This window comes from Hyla sarda, chromosome 5 (genome assembly GCF_029499605.1).
Source record: "Hyla sarda isolate aHylSar1 chromosome 5, aHylSar1.hap1, whole genome shotgun sequence".
NCBI classification, from domain to species: Eukaryota; Metazoa; Chordata; class Amphibia; order Anura; family Hylidae; genus Hyla; species Hyla sarda.
The window spans coordinates 73430303-73446220 of NC_079193.1; the positions used below are offsets into that span (position 1 = coordinate 73430303).

The 15918-nt window shown below is 40.2% G+C and overlaps 1 protein-coding gene across 3 annotated transcripts in view; it reads left to right on the forward strand.

Annotated features, from left to right (window-relative positions):
- Positions 1 to 15918, forward strand: part of PLCD1 (phospholipase C delta 1) — a 159803-nt gene that overhangs the window by 64349 nt on the left and 79536 nt on the right. For all 3 annotated transcript variants that reach the window (XM_056519684.1, XM_056519685.1, XM_056519683.1), the window contains exon 2: positions 12414 to 12578. In XM_056519684.1, the coding sequence (XP_056375659.1) occupies positions 12414 to 12578 (165 nt within the window). The remainder of the gene's footprint in view (positions 1 to 12413; positions 12579 to 15918) is intronic.

The window sequence follows — 15918 nt, forward strand, 5'->3', positions numbered from 1 at the left end:
CGGTTTTTAAGAAAAAAAACATATACGTTTTGAACTTTTCATTCCATTATGAATAAAGTTTCACTTGTTTGTTTGAAATTCCAAGAAAAAAAAACAGTGGAAAGTCAAATACCGTATGGTGAAAACTGGATGGAACCGTACGCACATACGGTTCCCATTGACTCCCATGTTTAAAAAAAAATAAATAAGAAAAGTATACGGTTTTTCACCCGGACCAAAAGCCGTGGTGGGCCATGGTTTTCTGTCCGGAAATAAAAAAGTAAAAAACCGTATGGTTTGAAAAACGGAGACAACCTGATACATTATGGTGCATACGGTTTTGAATGGGAAGTCTATGTGCTCGGTTTTCTGTACGGTTCCATACGGTTTGTGTTATGAAACTGTATGCCGAAACCGTATAGCAAAATCGTGGCGTGAACCCACCCTTACTGAGACTAGGTAGATATATGGGGAGGTTGGTAGCTCTCTACACGTACAGCAGGTAACAGAAATGCATTAGGAAATAATTCTATCAGACCATGTACAGTCGGCATAAGTGAACTCCTCATGTTGGAATTGTTACAAGATGTTGACTGTAATAAACGTTGTTTATTGCCCTTAGGCCTGATTCACACATGCATAATATGGTTGTATTTTTTTTGCTTCCAAATTGTGGTCACATTCCCAGTCCGGCTGTATTTCTGATGGCCTGAGGCACGTGTGCGTGTGGAGCAACTGCAGCAAATCCAATAGAAAGTCTCACAGCAACTCTGCAACTTATAGGAAATGCTGTGGTCTTAGTGTACGAGGCCTGTAGACTGCCTGTTATGGAGTTTTCTTTATTGTTCAATACAATGTAACAATGGCCAAAATGCATTAGGCTGGGTTCACACCACGTTTTTGCAATACAGTTCCCATATCAGGTTTTTGATAAAATAACAGATTCCTCAAAACCTGACTAAACTGTATCGAAACGTGTGTACAAATTTTAATCCATATACGGTTTGAAAAATGATGTCCGGTTGCATCCATTTTTTAAGAAAAAAAGCATAAGTTTTTAACTTTTCACTCCATTATAAATAAAGTTTCACTTGTTTGCACGTTTTTTTCCTTTGCACTATATGGTTTTTTACTTTGATTGAAATTCCAAACAGGATGGAACTGTACGCACTTACGACTCTGTACGGTTCCCTTTGACACCCATGTTAAAAATAAAAAAATAAAAAGTATACGTTTCAATACGTTTTTTCTCCCGGACCAAAAACCGTGGTAGGCTACGGTTTTGGGTAAACCATACAAGATGCAAAACGGACACAACCGGGCGCATCTTTTGGCATACGGTTTTCGGTTGGAGAGTCAATGCATACGGGTTTCAAACAGTTTTCAAATTTAAATCATATACTGGAACTGTATTGTAAAAACGTGGTGTGATCCCAGCCGTAAAGGGGTACTCTGGTGGAAAACAAATTTTTTTTTTTTTTAAATCAAATGGTGCAAGAGAGTTTGACAGATATGTAAATTACTCCTATTTTAAAATCTTGAAGGCGTTCTCCACCCCTAGCATCTTATCCCCTATCCAAAGGATAGGGGATAAGATGTCAGATCGCGGGGGTCCCGCCATCTCCGTTGCAGTGCCCCGCTATCATTATTGCACAGAGCAAACTCTCTCTGTGCGTAATGACCAGCGATACAGGGGCCGGAGTATCATGACATCACGGCTCCGCCCCCTCGTGATGTCACAGCCCGTCCCCTTAATGCAAGTCTATGGGAGGGGGCGTGATGGCCGCCACACCCCCTCCCATAGACTTGTGAGGGGGCAGGCCGTGAAGTCACGATGCTCCGGCCCCTGTATCGCCGGTCATTAAGCACAGAGCGAGTTTGTAATGATAACTGGGTGCTGCAGCGGAGATCCCGGGGGTCCCCAGTGGTGGGACACCCGCGATCTGACATCTTATCCCCTATCCTTTGGGATAAGATGCTAGGGGCGGAGTACCCCTTTAATCCTTCCAGTACTTATCAGCTGCTGTATACTCCAGAGGAAGTTATTTTCTTTTTTTTTCAATTTCTTTTCTGTCTGACCACAGTGCTCTCTGCTGACACCTCTGTCCATGTCAGGAACTGTCCAGAACAGGAGAGGTTTGCTATGAGGATTTGTTCCTGCTCTGGACAGTTCCTGACATGGACAGAGTTGTCAGAAAAGAGCACTGTGGTCAGACAGAAAAGAAATTCAAAAAGAAAACCACTTCCTGTGGAGCATACACCAGCTGATAAGTACTGGAAGGATTAAGATTACTTTCTGGCACCAGAAAAAAAATGTCTGCCATTAACCCCTCAGATGCCATGATCAATACAGATCACGGCATCTGCGGCAGTGCGGTACATTGAATGGATGATTGAATCGGCCGCAGCGCTGCCGTGTTGATCCGATCATCCAGTATGGTGGCCGGAGGTCCCCTCACCTGGCTCCGGCCGTCTCCCGGGGTCTCCTGCTCTGGTCTGAGATCAAGCAGACCAGAGCAGAAGATCACCGATAATAATGAACAGGGCTATGTCCTATGCATAGCACTGAACAGTATTAGCAATCAAATGAGCAATCAAAAGTAAAAAAATGTTAAAAAAAAAAAAAGTAAAAAAAAGTGAAAAATCCCCTCCCCCAGTAAAAATGAAAATTGTCAGTTTTTCCCATTTTACCCCCAAAAAGCGTATTTTTTAAAAATAAACATATTTGGTATCGTCGCGTGCGTAAATGTCCGTATTATCAAAATATAATGTTAATTATCCCATACGGTGAATGGCGTAAACGTAAAAAATAAAAAAAAGTCCAAAAATGCAGCTTTTTTTTTGTCACATTTTATTTATTTTTATTTTTTAATAAAAAATGATCTAAAAGTTTTATATATGCAAATGTGGTATCAATAAAAAGTACAGATGACGGCACAAAAAATGAGCCCTCATACCGCCCTATATATGGAAAAATGAAAAAGTTATAGGTGGTAAAAATAGGGCGATTTTTTTTAGATTACTGATTTTGTACAAAAAGCTTTAGATTTTTTTTTTAAGCGGTACAAAAATATAAAAGTGTCTAGCCATGGGTATCATTTTAATCATATTGACCCACAGAATAAAGAACACCTGTCATTTTTTACCTGAAAGGTGTTCAGTGTGAAAACGAAACCCTCCAAAATATGCAAAATTGTGATTTTCATTAAAATTTCCTCCCTAAAATTTTATTTTTTTTGGGTTCGCCGTACATTTTATGGTAAAATGAGAGGACTCACTACAAAGTACAATAGGTCACGAAAAAAACAAGCCCTTATATTGGTCTGTAGATGGAAATAAATAAAGGAGTTATGGATTTTAGAAGGCGAGGAGGAAAAAACGAAAATGCAAAAATAAAATTGGCCTGGTCCCTAAGGTTAAAATGGGCTTGGTCCTTAAGGGGTTAATATCCGTATCTGTGAATGTATTCTAAGCTCAATTCGTCACTTTCTGTAGTGAACTCTCAAATTATAATGTGGTGAATGGAGTTCACAGTTCATGCGGCGCTCTTTCTGGAAGAATTCGGTCATTCTTTTCGAAACTCCTACAAACTCCTGTCAGAACTTGTGCACACAGTTACTAGCTAGATCAGTGGTCTCAAACTGTGGCCCTCCAGATGTTGCAAAACTTCAACTCCCAGCATGCCCGGACAGCCGTTGGCTGTCCGAGCATGCTGGGAGTTGAAGTTTTGCAACATCTGTATGGCCACAGTTTGAGACAACTGATCTAGAGGGTTGGACCTCCAGACTTTCAGTGACTTCTTAAAGGGGTATTCCAGGCCAAAACTTTTTTTTTATATATCAACTGGCTCCGGAAAGTTAAACAGATTTGTAAATGACTTCTATTAAAAAATCTTAATCCTTCCAATAGTTATTAGCTTCTGAAGTTTTCTGTCTAACTGCTCAATGATGATGTCACGTCCCGGGAGCTGTGCATGATGGGAGAATATCCTCATAGGAACTGCACAGCTCCCGGGACGTGAGTCATCAGAGAGCAGTTAGACAGAAAAAAACAACTCCACTTCAGAAGCTAATAACTATTGCAAGGATTAAGATTTTTTAATCGAAGTAATTTACAAATTTGTTTATATATCAACTGGCTCTGGAAAGTTAAACAGAAGTTTTGGCCTGGAATACCCCTTTAAAGGAGTATTCCCTTATTGCTGGACTCGTCAACATCTTGACATAATATACTTGGACAAGTATATTTGACGTTCTACAATCTCTTATTAGGAGTTACTGTATGTTTTGGTTATTCAGTAAATAAATTCTAGCATGAAATCAAAATCCATTCCGTCCTCTCATGAATCCCCAGTGCTTGTGTTTTGCCCTATAAGGCTCCATAAATAACAGTCAGATCTGTGAAGCATTTACATTCCTGCGGAGCCTCCGATGAGAGTTTTATATTTTGTGGAAAAAGTGTGTAGTATCTGTGTGGAAAACTTCTGCATTCAAATTCCTTCACTGTTGTGAATTTTTCGTGTATTTTGGCAGACGTGTGGTAAAACTGTTCTTTTGTAAAAACAAAAGAAAGGTGCCATAAAATGTTAACTTTTATTCTAGATTATTACAACTACACCAAATATTTATGATAGGTGTGTGTCAAAAAGTGGTACTGCCACCAAGGATTGGTTGGTGATAGTACCACTTTTTGACACACACCTATCATAAATATTTGGTGGAGTTGTAATAATCTAAATATATATAAAATTCAGTGTGTATGTGTGTGTGTGTGTATGTTCCACAATCACGTCCAAACAGCTAAAGATAACATGAAACTTGGCACACGTGTTATTTATATGTCGACAACAAACATAGGATAGGTGATATAACTATAGATGAGCAAACTTACAGTAAATTCGATTCGTCACGAACTTCTCGGCTCGGCAGTTGATAACTTTTCCTGCGTAAATTAGTTCAGCTTTCCGGTGCTCCGGTGGGCTGTAAAAGGTGGATACATTCTTAGGAAAGAGTCTACTAGGACTGTATCCACCTTTTCCAGCCCTCCGGAGCACCGGAAACCTGAACTCATTTATGCTGGATAAGTCATCAACTGCCGAGCCGAGAGGTTCGTGACGAATCGAATTTACTGTAAGTTCGCTCATCTCTAGATATAACCCTTACTCGCCTTATTCACCTTGGGGTTTTTGGGAAGTCTATGGGAAATATATGTTACTGCATAACTTCCAAACGGCTGGAGATATTTCGATAATTCTTGGTCACATGTTACTTATATGTCCACTTAAAATATAGGATAGGTAATTTAAGCCTTAGCTACCCCCATTTGTGAGGGTCGGGGTTTTTGTTTAAGGTCCCATGCAAATCAATGGGAAATGTTATGTTCCCACATAACTTCCGTACGGCTGGAGATATTTCAATAATACCTGGTACACACATTACTTTATTTGACAAATAAAAAGATATGATAGTTAAATTAACCCTTACCTACACCCTTATATAAAAAAAAATTTAGTTTCAAGTAGGGCTTGGCGGTATACCGGTTCATACCGAATATGGAAATTTTTCCCCGGCACAATATGAATTTTTCCCCATACCGCAATAGTGGTTTGGCCCCTCCCCCTTGGGCCCCTTGGGAATGAATTATCAGCCCTGCGCTGCGCTGTCCACACATCGGGGAACTAATCATATGCGACCCGCGAGCGCTGTTCTGCTCCCCCCCCCCCCCCCAGATTAAACATCAGCCCAGCGCTGTGCTGTCCCCATCGGGGTACTACTCACATATGTCACCTGCAAAGGCTGCCCTCCTGATTGTTGCGGGCCACCTGCGCTGGCTGGAACTCTGTACTGTAAAGCTGTATCCCTATGCGGTCTTCAGCCTATCACCAGCCGCAGCGATGTTCCACCTCGGCCTGTGATAGGCTGACCCCAATGTCATGTGAAAACGCTGGCTTCTTACATGACAGTGCGCTCAACCTATCACCGGTCGAGGCGGAACACTCTCCTCAATGTACTCCATAGAGATACATGGAGGGGGTGTGCCGGATGTCCGCTTCTGGCAAACTGCCGGGGCCCCGTGCAGGAGATCACGGGGGTCCCAACGCTCTGACCCCCTGCGATCTATAGGTTATCCCCTATCCTTGGATAGGGGGATAAGTTATTTTTCACCAGACAACTCTTTTAATTCATGTGGTTGAAACTGTATACCTGCACCAAATATATTACACGGTGCAGGGCATGTGACAAATCTGGTGCGGATCACATTTCTTACTTCAGCACTCCACTTTGTATGATTCTTCCTCTGCGACTTTTTAACCTGCGCAATAAAAGTGCGATTAATAATGTTGTCCAAGTCTGGGCTGGTGTAAATCTCCACCTCAGTTAGCACAGTTGCGCCAAACGATGCGGCAAACTGAAAAGTCGGACATCATAAGCTCCTGACCACTGCATGATATCGACTGAAATCACCACTTTGTATGTTCTTTAAAAAAAAAGTCTTCTAAAGCAAAAGTCGCAGTGAAAAGTCTCTAAACAGCATCTGAGACAAACTGTGCGACAAATTTACCCCACAAAACCAGGGTGAAACCAATGATTACTCCCCCCCCCCCCAATGTTTCTATTCTGCTCTTGAAACAGATGTTGTAGTATACTCCTCACTCCAGATGTTGTATTTGCAGTGTATGAATTGCTGTTTGGTTCACCACATTTTGGAGTGCCGCTTACTTGAATTGGCTTTAGAACCTTGTCATTAGAATTGTTACACATTGATGTCACATGTAATAATGTTTAGCCACATACTACATATACATGAATAGTAAAAGGGGAAAAAAATCCTGATGTGTCATTGTACGAGCCTATGAAACGTTTCTATGATGATTCGCATCAGTGGTGAATGTAAAAGATGTTCTGACATGTCAGCAATGCATCCTGTCCTAGTTCATGATCATTGAATTGTACCTACAGGCTATAGGTCATTGCTACTGCAGGACAGTCATGTGGAAAGAATTCCAGAAGGACAATGGCGGACATTTATCATTTGCTTTATACCACTTTAATGTTCTTAATGTCCCTGCAAATCTAGCGCAATTGCATTTATTGCATAATTGTTTTGCACAATTTTTGGTAAACAAAATATTTTTAAAGTTGTCTGTTTGGTGCACTGTACACCACTTTTTGCGGTGGAACTGTATTTATTTAACATTTTTTGCACAAGTCAGCTTTTTTCCCCCGCAATTGTACTAACTAAAACCAATTATGCCTCTTGAAATGTCTGATTTTGAAATGTCTTTTTACTTGTTTTGTAATGTCATGTTATTGCTCAGTGTTTGCCCTTTTTTACTTTGGCTCCTTTCACACTTTAAATTCATTGGTTTTAAAGATCCATTATAATATTCCGTTATGAAAACCATTAAAATCGTCCGTTAAACAGCCGTGTTCAAAATCCCATTATAGTCTATGGGATTTTTACATTATCCGTTTTAATCCGTCATAGCCCGTTATTAATAACAGATGTTGTTTTGTGAGTGGAAAAAGTAACGGGAGAAATAGTGCATGCATTATTTCTTTTGGTCTTTCTCCCGTCACAAATAACATCTGTTATCAATAACGGGCTGTGACGGATTAAAACGGATATTGTAAAAATCCCATAGACTATAATGGGATTTTCTAACGGAAAATAGAACCGTGGGGATATTTAGAATCTTGCGGCAAATTGCGCAAATATTGTAAATTGAACGCAGTTGTTAAAAATTTGCACACCAGGAAAAAGTGCGAAAAAAAATAAAATAAACACCATACACCTACATTGATACATGTCCCCCTAAATGTTCACTACAAGAAGAAATTCCACAGCACTCGAGGGGATCGGATGCAAATAAAACCACCTTTACCAGCTCCTATCAGGATACATCAGGGAGGATCGGTCCGAACACAAAGCGCCAGTTTTGGGTCAGCTGATGCTAAAAGTGACTAAAGAGAATGGCACAGACAACCATTTAGGGTTCAGTGGGCACTGCTACCAAAAGTGCCACTTTGTGGGAAATGAGATCTGATGCACTGGAGGAACCCAAAATAAGTCAAAATTCTCACACTTTCTCTGTTGAATCCAGTTTTTTGGGTAACAGTTTTTTCTTTTTTTTCTTTTTTTAATCTTCAGTGGCAAAAAATGGGCATACAAAACCACCTTTGCCTTTTTACACCCACTACTGTTCTAGGAACTGGAGTAGAACAGCTGGTGTATGTACTGTACTGGTAGCAAGATCCGCGCCTGTAAAACCTCTGTTACACGTACCAGTGAGCAGGTCCACACCTATAATACATTTTACCCATCTCTTATTAAACAGTGGGCCAGGTTCACGCCTGTAATAACTTTGACCCTTTTCTACATAAACTATGGGCCAGAACCACTCCTATAACCTTCTCCGCATGTTCTGGTGGCCGCACCTTGTACCTTAAATGGGTTTTGTTGCTTAACTCTCCAGAGCTGGAGGTTGTTATGGTTCAGTAGTTCCCCGGGTTGAGATGATTTCAGGATGTTGCTCATATACGGTGGGTGCGGCAACTGGATCTGTTAGAAGTTAACTATTGGGAGTATATGAATTGTCTATAGAGGCAGATGCTGTTATCCTGTTCATATCAGAGACTTCAGACGGGCATTTTATAGGCATAGTATAGATTTTCCCTTTAGTACAGTGGTCTCCAAACTGTGGACCTCCAGATGTTGCAAAACTGCAACTCCTAGCATGCCCGGACAGCCAACGGCTGTCCGGGCATGCTGGGAGTTGTAGTTTTGCAACATCTGGAGGTCCACAGTTAGAGACCACTGCTCTGGTAAATAAAGGTAGATTTATTTTCTGTGTAGAACAGTTTTTCATGTTGTTGCGCCATAAGATGTAGTTGTTACTAGGGATGCACCAAATTTTTGGCCGCCGAAAATAATCGGCCGAAAAATGCCCCTTTTAGGGTACGTTCACACATACAGGATCCTGCACAGATTTGATGCGCAGGATTTGTAACTGCAGATTAGAAGCTATGCTCAGTCATTTAGTTCACATTGAAATCTGCAGCAGAAAATTCTGTGCACCAAATCCTGCGCATCAAATCTGCATACCCTTAGGCATTTTCGGCTGATGCATTTTCATGGGAAAAATTTCCATGGCCTAAATTACACAGGGCGTACAGGTACGCCGTGGGCACCAGGGACTTAACGCACCTGTACGCCCTGAGTCCCGCTGCGGCTATGATGCGAGTGAAGGAGCTGCGCTTGAATCATAACCTGTGGGTTCCGGCTGCTTTTAGCAGCCAGGGACCCGTTGGTAATAGCGGACATCAGCGCTGATGTCCGCCATTAACCCCTCAGACGCCATGATCATGGCATCTGTGGCAGTTCCGGTGTCTGATCTGATCGCCCGCTGCACCGCCGTGGGGATCAGATCAGTTAAAATTGCAGCCGGAGGTCCCCTCACCTACCTCTTGCTGCCATCTTGGGATTCTTCTTCTCTGGTCTGCAATTGAGCAGACCAGAGAGGTAGATGACATGCATAGGCATAACACTAATCTGTATCTGCAATCTAAAGATTGCAATATATGCAATGTGGGGACTATAAAAGTGTTTATAAAAAAAAGTTAAGTTTTTAATAAAAGTAAATTAGCCGGTCCCCCAATAAAAAAAAAATAATAATTCCCCAATAAAAAAAAAAAAATAATTCCCCTCTTCCTGTATAAAAAATTTAAATAATACATATTTGGTATCGCCAGGTGCGTAAATGTCTGGTTCATAAAAACATTCGGTGAATGATGTAGACATAAGAAAAAGTCCAAAAATATGGATTTTTATCAGGGAAAAAAAATCTACAAAAAAACCCCCCAAAAAACACATCAGAACAAGAAAGGTACCAATCAAAAATACAGGTCATGGCGGAAAAAATAAGCCTTCATACATCCCTGTGTACGGAAAAATAAGTTTTATAAAAATTATATTTAAAAAAGGGTGCAGAGCAATGAAGTTTCGGTTTTCGGCCAAGCACAGCCTAAATTTTCGGTTTCGGACCAAAATTTCCCTTTTGGTGCATCCGTACTTGTTACCCTGCCTCCTTTGCATCATATTGACTTTTTGGATAACTTTTGATAAAAATAAATAAATCTGGGATTGGATGTGCCGTTGACTGCGCAGAACTAGGATTGTGAGAATTAAATTGATTGGTATTGCACCCTACAAAATTGTCCAAATGTGATTTTTTTAACATTTTTTTTTATTTTTTTATTTATTTTACCTTTTTAAAAAATTCTCATTTTTGTAAGGAGGGCATTTTTTTAAATATTTTTTTTACTTTTTTTTTTAACCATTTTTAATTGTTCAATTGCTTAGATCAATGAAAGGCATCAGCATTTCAAGGATTTATGAGATTGGCATTGCGTTGCTACAGGCTGTATCGATTGCAGACTCATGGCCTGCACCAAAACCTTGGGCTGGCCTGAGAACTAATCAGCACCCCGTAATTACATTGTGTGAGGGCAGATAGGACCACTGGACCACCAGGTATGCGCCGCATAACTGTTTTAATGCTGCAAGTGATCTCTGATGTCCGTCATTACTGGCAGGTGTCAGCTGCAGATAGTAGCCGATACCTACCGGGTATGACACAGGTACGAATCCCAAGAATGTGTTACACTCCCTCACCCGACCCATGATGTTAATGTATGTATGCATGTGGTTTTCACCAGTGCCGATCTGCAGCATTTCCTCCACTTGTGTAATGTAACACAACGGTACAATTCTATCTCAATTCCAGGGAATTTACAGAAATGCTTTTAGAATATGCTAACCATAGCTACATGTAACCTAGTAGATATACAGCAAAATCTCCCTTAGTGGACACCTCCCAATAGTGGACAGTTTTTAATTCCCCGGCAGAGTCGCATAAGACTTAATGTATTTGCACCCTCCGAATAGGCGACATTCCCAATAGCGGGTGCAGACACACCTTATAGGGGACAAAACACTCCTAATAGGGGACAACCACGCTTATGTGCTGGCCCTGCCCTGTACACGGGGATGCTGTCAGGGGGTACAGCCATGACCCCAGTAAGGGGCCCAGGCCCCCGCTGCACCCTTCTTCAGAAGCCCCAGCACAGAAGCAGAAGACTGCTGTTTAAACAGTGATCTCCTGCTTCTGTACATCTGCCGGCCACATCAATCACCCCCTCCTTCCCTGATCTCCCAGTGCCACTTTATTCCCATGTGCCAAATCATCTCCCCCCCCCCTCCTTTATTACCCCTGTGCCGCATCATTTCCTCTTGATCCCCCTGTACTATTTAATTCCCCCTTTATTGCCCTCTGTGCAAATTCATCACCCCCCTCTTTACCACCCCCTGTGCCATTTTATTACCCTTTATCTCCCTGTGGCACTTCATTAACCTCTGTGTAAATTCATCACCCCCCCCCCTCCCTTTTATGAAGTGCCACAGGGACATAAAGGGGAATTAAATGGCGCAGGGGGTGGTAAAGAGGGGGTGATTTTACACAGAGGTTAACGAAGGGGGAATGAAATGGCTCGGGGAGGGAGGGGGATCAAGGGGAAAATGATGGTAAGGGGGGGGGATAATTTGGCACAATGCACGGGGCAATAAGATGGCAAAGGGTATAAAAGGGGGGAGGAAATGATATGGGAGAGGGATAAGGGAGATTGTACTGTAATATTGCTTTTTATCATGTTTTATAGGTAATTACACTCTGGAGTGAGTACAGGACAGTATTCGGTCATTTAGAAAGATTTTGGAGCTTTTTTAAATTTTTTTTACCAATAAGGGACATCTCTGAATAACGGACACTTTTTTATTCCCTGTGAGTGTCCGCTTTTGGGAGATTCTACTGTGTGTGTGTGTGTATATCTATATAGGAATTTTTCCCCCCATTCATCTACTGAGTTATCGTATCAATATTCCACACATTAGCTCTAATGTGTGGAAAGTTTTCAAAATTAAGTTTTTCTGCTATAGCATGTGCATTAAAAAGGTTATCTGGGAATAGAGTAACAGAGCTATTTTTTCCATAAAATGCACCACACTTATCCTCAGGTTTTGTGTGGTACTACAGTGTGGCTCCATTCGTTTTAATGGAACTGAGCTGTAGTACTACACACAACCTGGGGACAGGTGTGCTGCTGTTTTTGGAAGAAATCAGCTCTGTTTTTGAAATCCTGGCTAACTCCTTTTAAAGCTAATTCTGGTTAACTTGCTTTCAAGGTGTATACCCTTCCTGACTGGTGTATAGGTCGTTTTATTGTTGGCAAAATTGTGTGTACATTATCTATGGCAGTAGACTCTTTGCACAGATAAGTTTCCAGGAGACTTCTAATGCTAAAGTTCAGCTGTATAAGTCTATTACATTTTTTCTTGTACTCATTCGATGATCATGTGAAATGTTCCTTCTTCTTCAGGTTTACAAGATGATGAGGATCTGAAGTTTCTTCTGAATGGAAGTCCTTTGTCAAAAGTTAAATCAGCTTCATGGAAAAGGTTACGATTTTACAAGTTACAGGAGGACTGCAAGACCGTGTGGCATGACTCGAAGAAGATTTTGAGGTCCCCAGATTCACAAATGTGTAAGTAGATTCATAATAAACAGCTATCTGCACAACTTCTGATTCTGATTCTGAGGGGATACTTTTTGCCTAGTTTAAACTAACTTTAAAACTCCTAACTGACTATCAACGTTTTATTTATTTATTTTTTATGGCATAGCTGGTTAAAGGGTACCTGTCAGGTACTCTGTACCTAATCCTGACGATGTACATCAAATTTTTATGCCTATATTGCCTATATTTTTTTAAAATAAAAATACCCCTTTAATTAGCTCACAGTGTAAGAAATCCTCTCAGGGGAAGGGGTCGTGTCCCTTGTGGTGGTGGGAGGCGATTGGTGTGTCTGCTCATGTAGCCTTGTCCATGACTCAGTGCCCTAGTAGGTATGAGGACCCCTTGTGGTGGGAAAAAATTCAAAACATTTTAAACACCCATATTTCAAAAGGTCTTCAATTTTCATCAGTCACAATATATAAATAGTTTGTGGATCTGACAGTGCCGATTTAAGATCTCCCATGCCAGGTATCACAAAATGTCGGCTGTTATAGGACAGCTAAGCTCCCACTCTAGCCACTATGACTGGAAAAACCTCTTATCCTGGCAGATTATCCCCTTAAATGCCATGGTGAAATTGTGACTGTGGCATATAAGGACTATGAAGGCATACTTCACTCAATCAGCACCCTGGTGACATGTTTGCTTGGTGCCAATGGGTTTCCATGGCATGTGTGGGCCTTATGAAGGCCCCCAGACTGCCATGTACATGCCTCTATACAGCTAAGCTGGAGGCACGAATGGATAGACTGGCTGTCAATGTAAAGGAGCATTCACACCACATTTTTGTCTGTTTTGATATTTGTTAAAATACATATAGCTGTATGCAAAAACATTGTCAGTTATGCTATTGCGTACACCAAGAAAAAAAAAGGATGTTGCAATCAGTTTTTCTCTGAAAATTTAATTAAATGGGAAACATATGGCATATAGCATTCATTAACATATCATTTTTTTTCTCCAAACAAAAGGATATGTTAAATGGAAACAAAAATTTAACCAAACGTAAAGTAAAAATGTGTAATTAACCTATATGAATACAGGGAACACTGAAAAAAAAATTACCATCTGCCCGAATCTCTTTATTATGTTAATCCTTCTCTAAAAAATTTTTATTAAAATTAAGCAATCAAAAAGTTATATGTACCAAAAATTGGTACCACTAACTACTCCTAATGTTAAATGTACCTGGATTGCATGCGGCGAGCATGTGTATGTGTATATATGAATGAATATGCATTCACGGTGAATTACTCACGACCACAATGATCAGGTCTTCTTGCAGATTTCTAATTTATTTGCATTATTTCTTTCCGGTCACATAAGATTTTCTTTTCAATCATATTCGAGAATACATGGGGTACGGTGGTTTACATTCCAAACGGGTAAGATGGCAAATACCTCAGCTCCAGCCTGCCGCGCTATGTTGCTGGTAACAACCCCTTTATCATGCGCACAGATGTGGGGCTCGAGCTGGGTTAAATATGCTGGTAAATCACATGTGTTTAACCCTTGGTGAATACCTTCTTATCATTGATTTTATGCTCACCAAGTCTTACTTTAATTTGTCTAGAAGTTTGGCCCACATAAGCTATGCTGCAAGGGCACTTTAGGAGGTAAATCACATTGGAATTTAGGCAGGGATAGAAACCCTAGTTTTTTATATTAGTACCTTTTTTGGGATGGTAAAAACCATCGCTTCTTATGATACTATGGCATTGGGAACATGATAGACATGGATATGTCCCGTTCTTTTTTTTGTTGCTAGAAAATCTTGTTTTTTTTAAAGAAAACAGTAGTGGATCTTTAAATAGTTTACCAAATTTAGTATCTGCTCCTAAGACTTTCCAACATTTTTTTTATTGTATTTTATATTATTTTAGACAGTTTGTCATATCTTCCTGTATACATTATTCTGTTTTTTGTATTTTTTCTGATTTGTCTAAATTTTTCTGTGTTTTTCCAATTTCTTCTGCTATCTTTTTCTATTTCCCCCTTTCTATAGCCTTTCTTTTGTTTTTATTGTATTCTTCATCATTACTAGATATTCTTCTTGCTCTTATAAATGGGCTTTTAGGGAGTCCTTTAAAGGTGAATGGTAAGATGTGCGATGTAACATACTATTTCTATCTGTAGGTTTATTGTACAGAGTGGTAGTAATACCTATACCCTTTTTATGAATTTCCACATCTAGAAAATGTACAACTTCTGCACTATATGTTAAACTGAATTGGATAGTCTCATGACATTGATAACATTAACACAAATGTTAATAAAGATTTTTCATCATCTTCCCATAGCATGAAGACATCATCCACGTAGCAGAGCCACGTGGATGAAGTCTCCAGGCCACACATACCAAAAACATGCAATTCTTCATAATTTTCCATAAAGGCATTAGCCAGACTGGGGGCTACTGAGGAGCCCATAGAAACTCCTCCTATTTGGACAAAGAAGTCATCTTCGAAACGAAAATAATTTTTAGACAGAGCGAGATCCAACAAGGGCATCAAAAAGTTAAGTTTTTGATTTACTTACACTAGTATTCCTTTCCAAAAGTTCTTGCACACATTGCATGCCCTCACTTTGGGGAATGTTTGTGTACAAGCTTTGCACATCTAATGTGCAAAGAAAAGTAAAGTTTCAAACTAATTTATCCAAAAAATGATTAGAGTCAAGCAAACATCTACCTAATTTTTTGATTTCTGGTTGTAGAAAACGATCCACAAGAATCAAGAGAGGCTGTAACAGGGACGCTGATCCAGATACGATCGGTCGTCCCGGTGGTCTCTCTTGATTCTTGTGGATCTTCGGCAAAGTGTAAAATACCGGTACTCTGGGATTATCACTCATTAATGCTTTTGCAAGTTTTTCAGAAATAATACCTTCCGTAACACTTTCCCTAATGACATTATCGATTTCACATTTAAATGTCCATGTTGGGTCTCCTCTAAGTTTCACATATGTTTTAGAATCTGATAACTGCAACAAAGCTTCTTCCATATAATACTCACGATTCATCACTACAATGGCCGCCCCTTATCAGCCCTCTTCACTATAAGGGAGGGGTCATTGCAGATCGAATCAAGAGCATTTTTTTCTTACTTGGACAAGTTAGATTTAACATACATTCCCTGATCCCATTTCTCTTCTATTTCATTTAACACAACTTTAGTAAATGCTTCTAATGAAGCTGTTTTTACTTCTGGATCAAAAGATTATGTTTTTCGCAGAGCGATTGGGACTTCAGTCCCCGTCGCTCTACGATCTAACAACCCACTGTCAGATAAATACATTTTCATGCGCA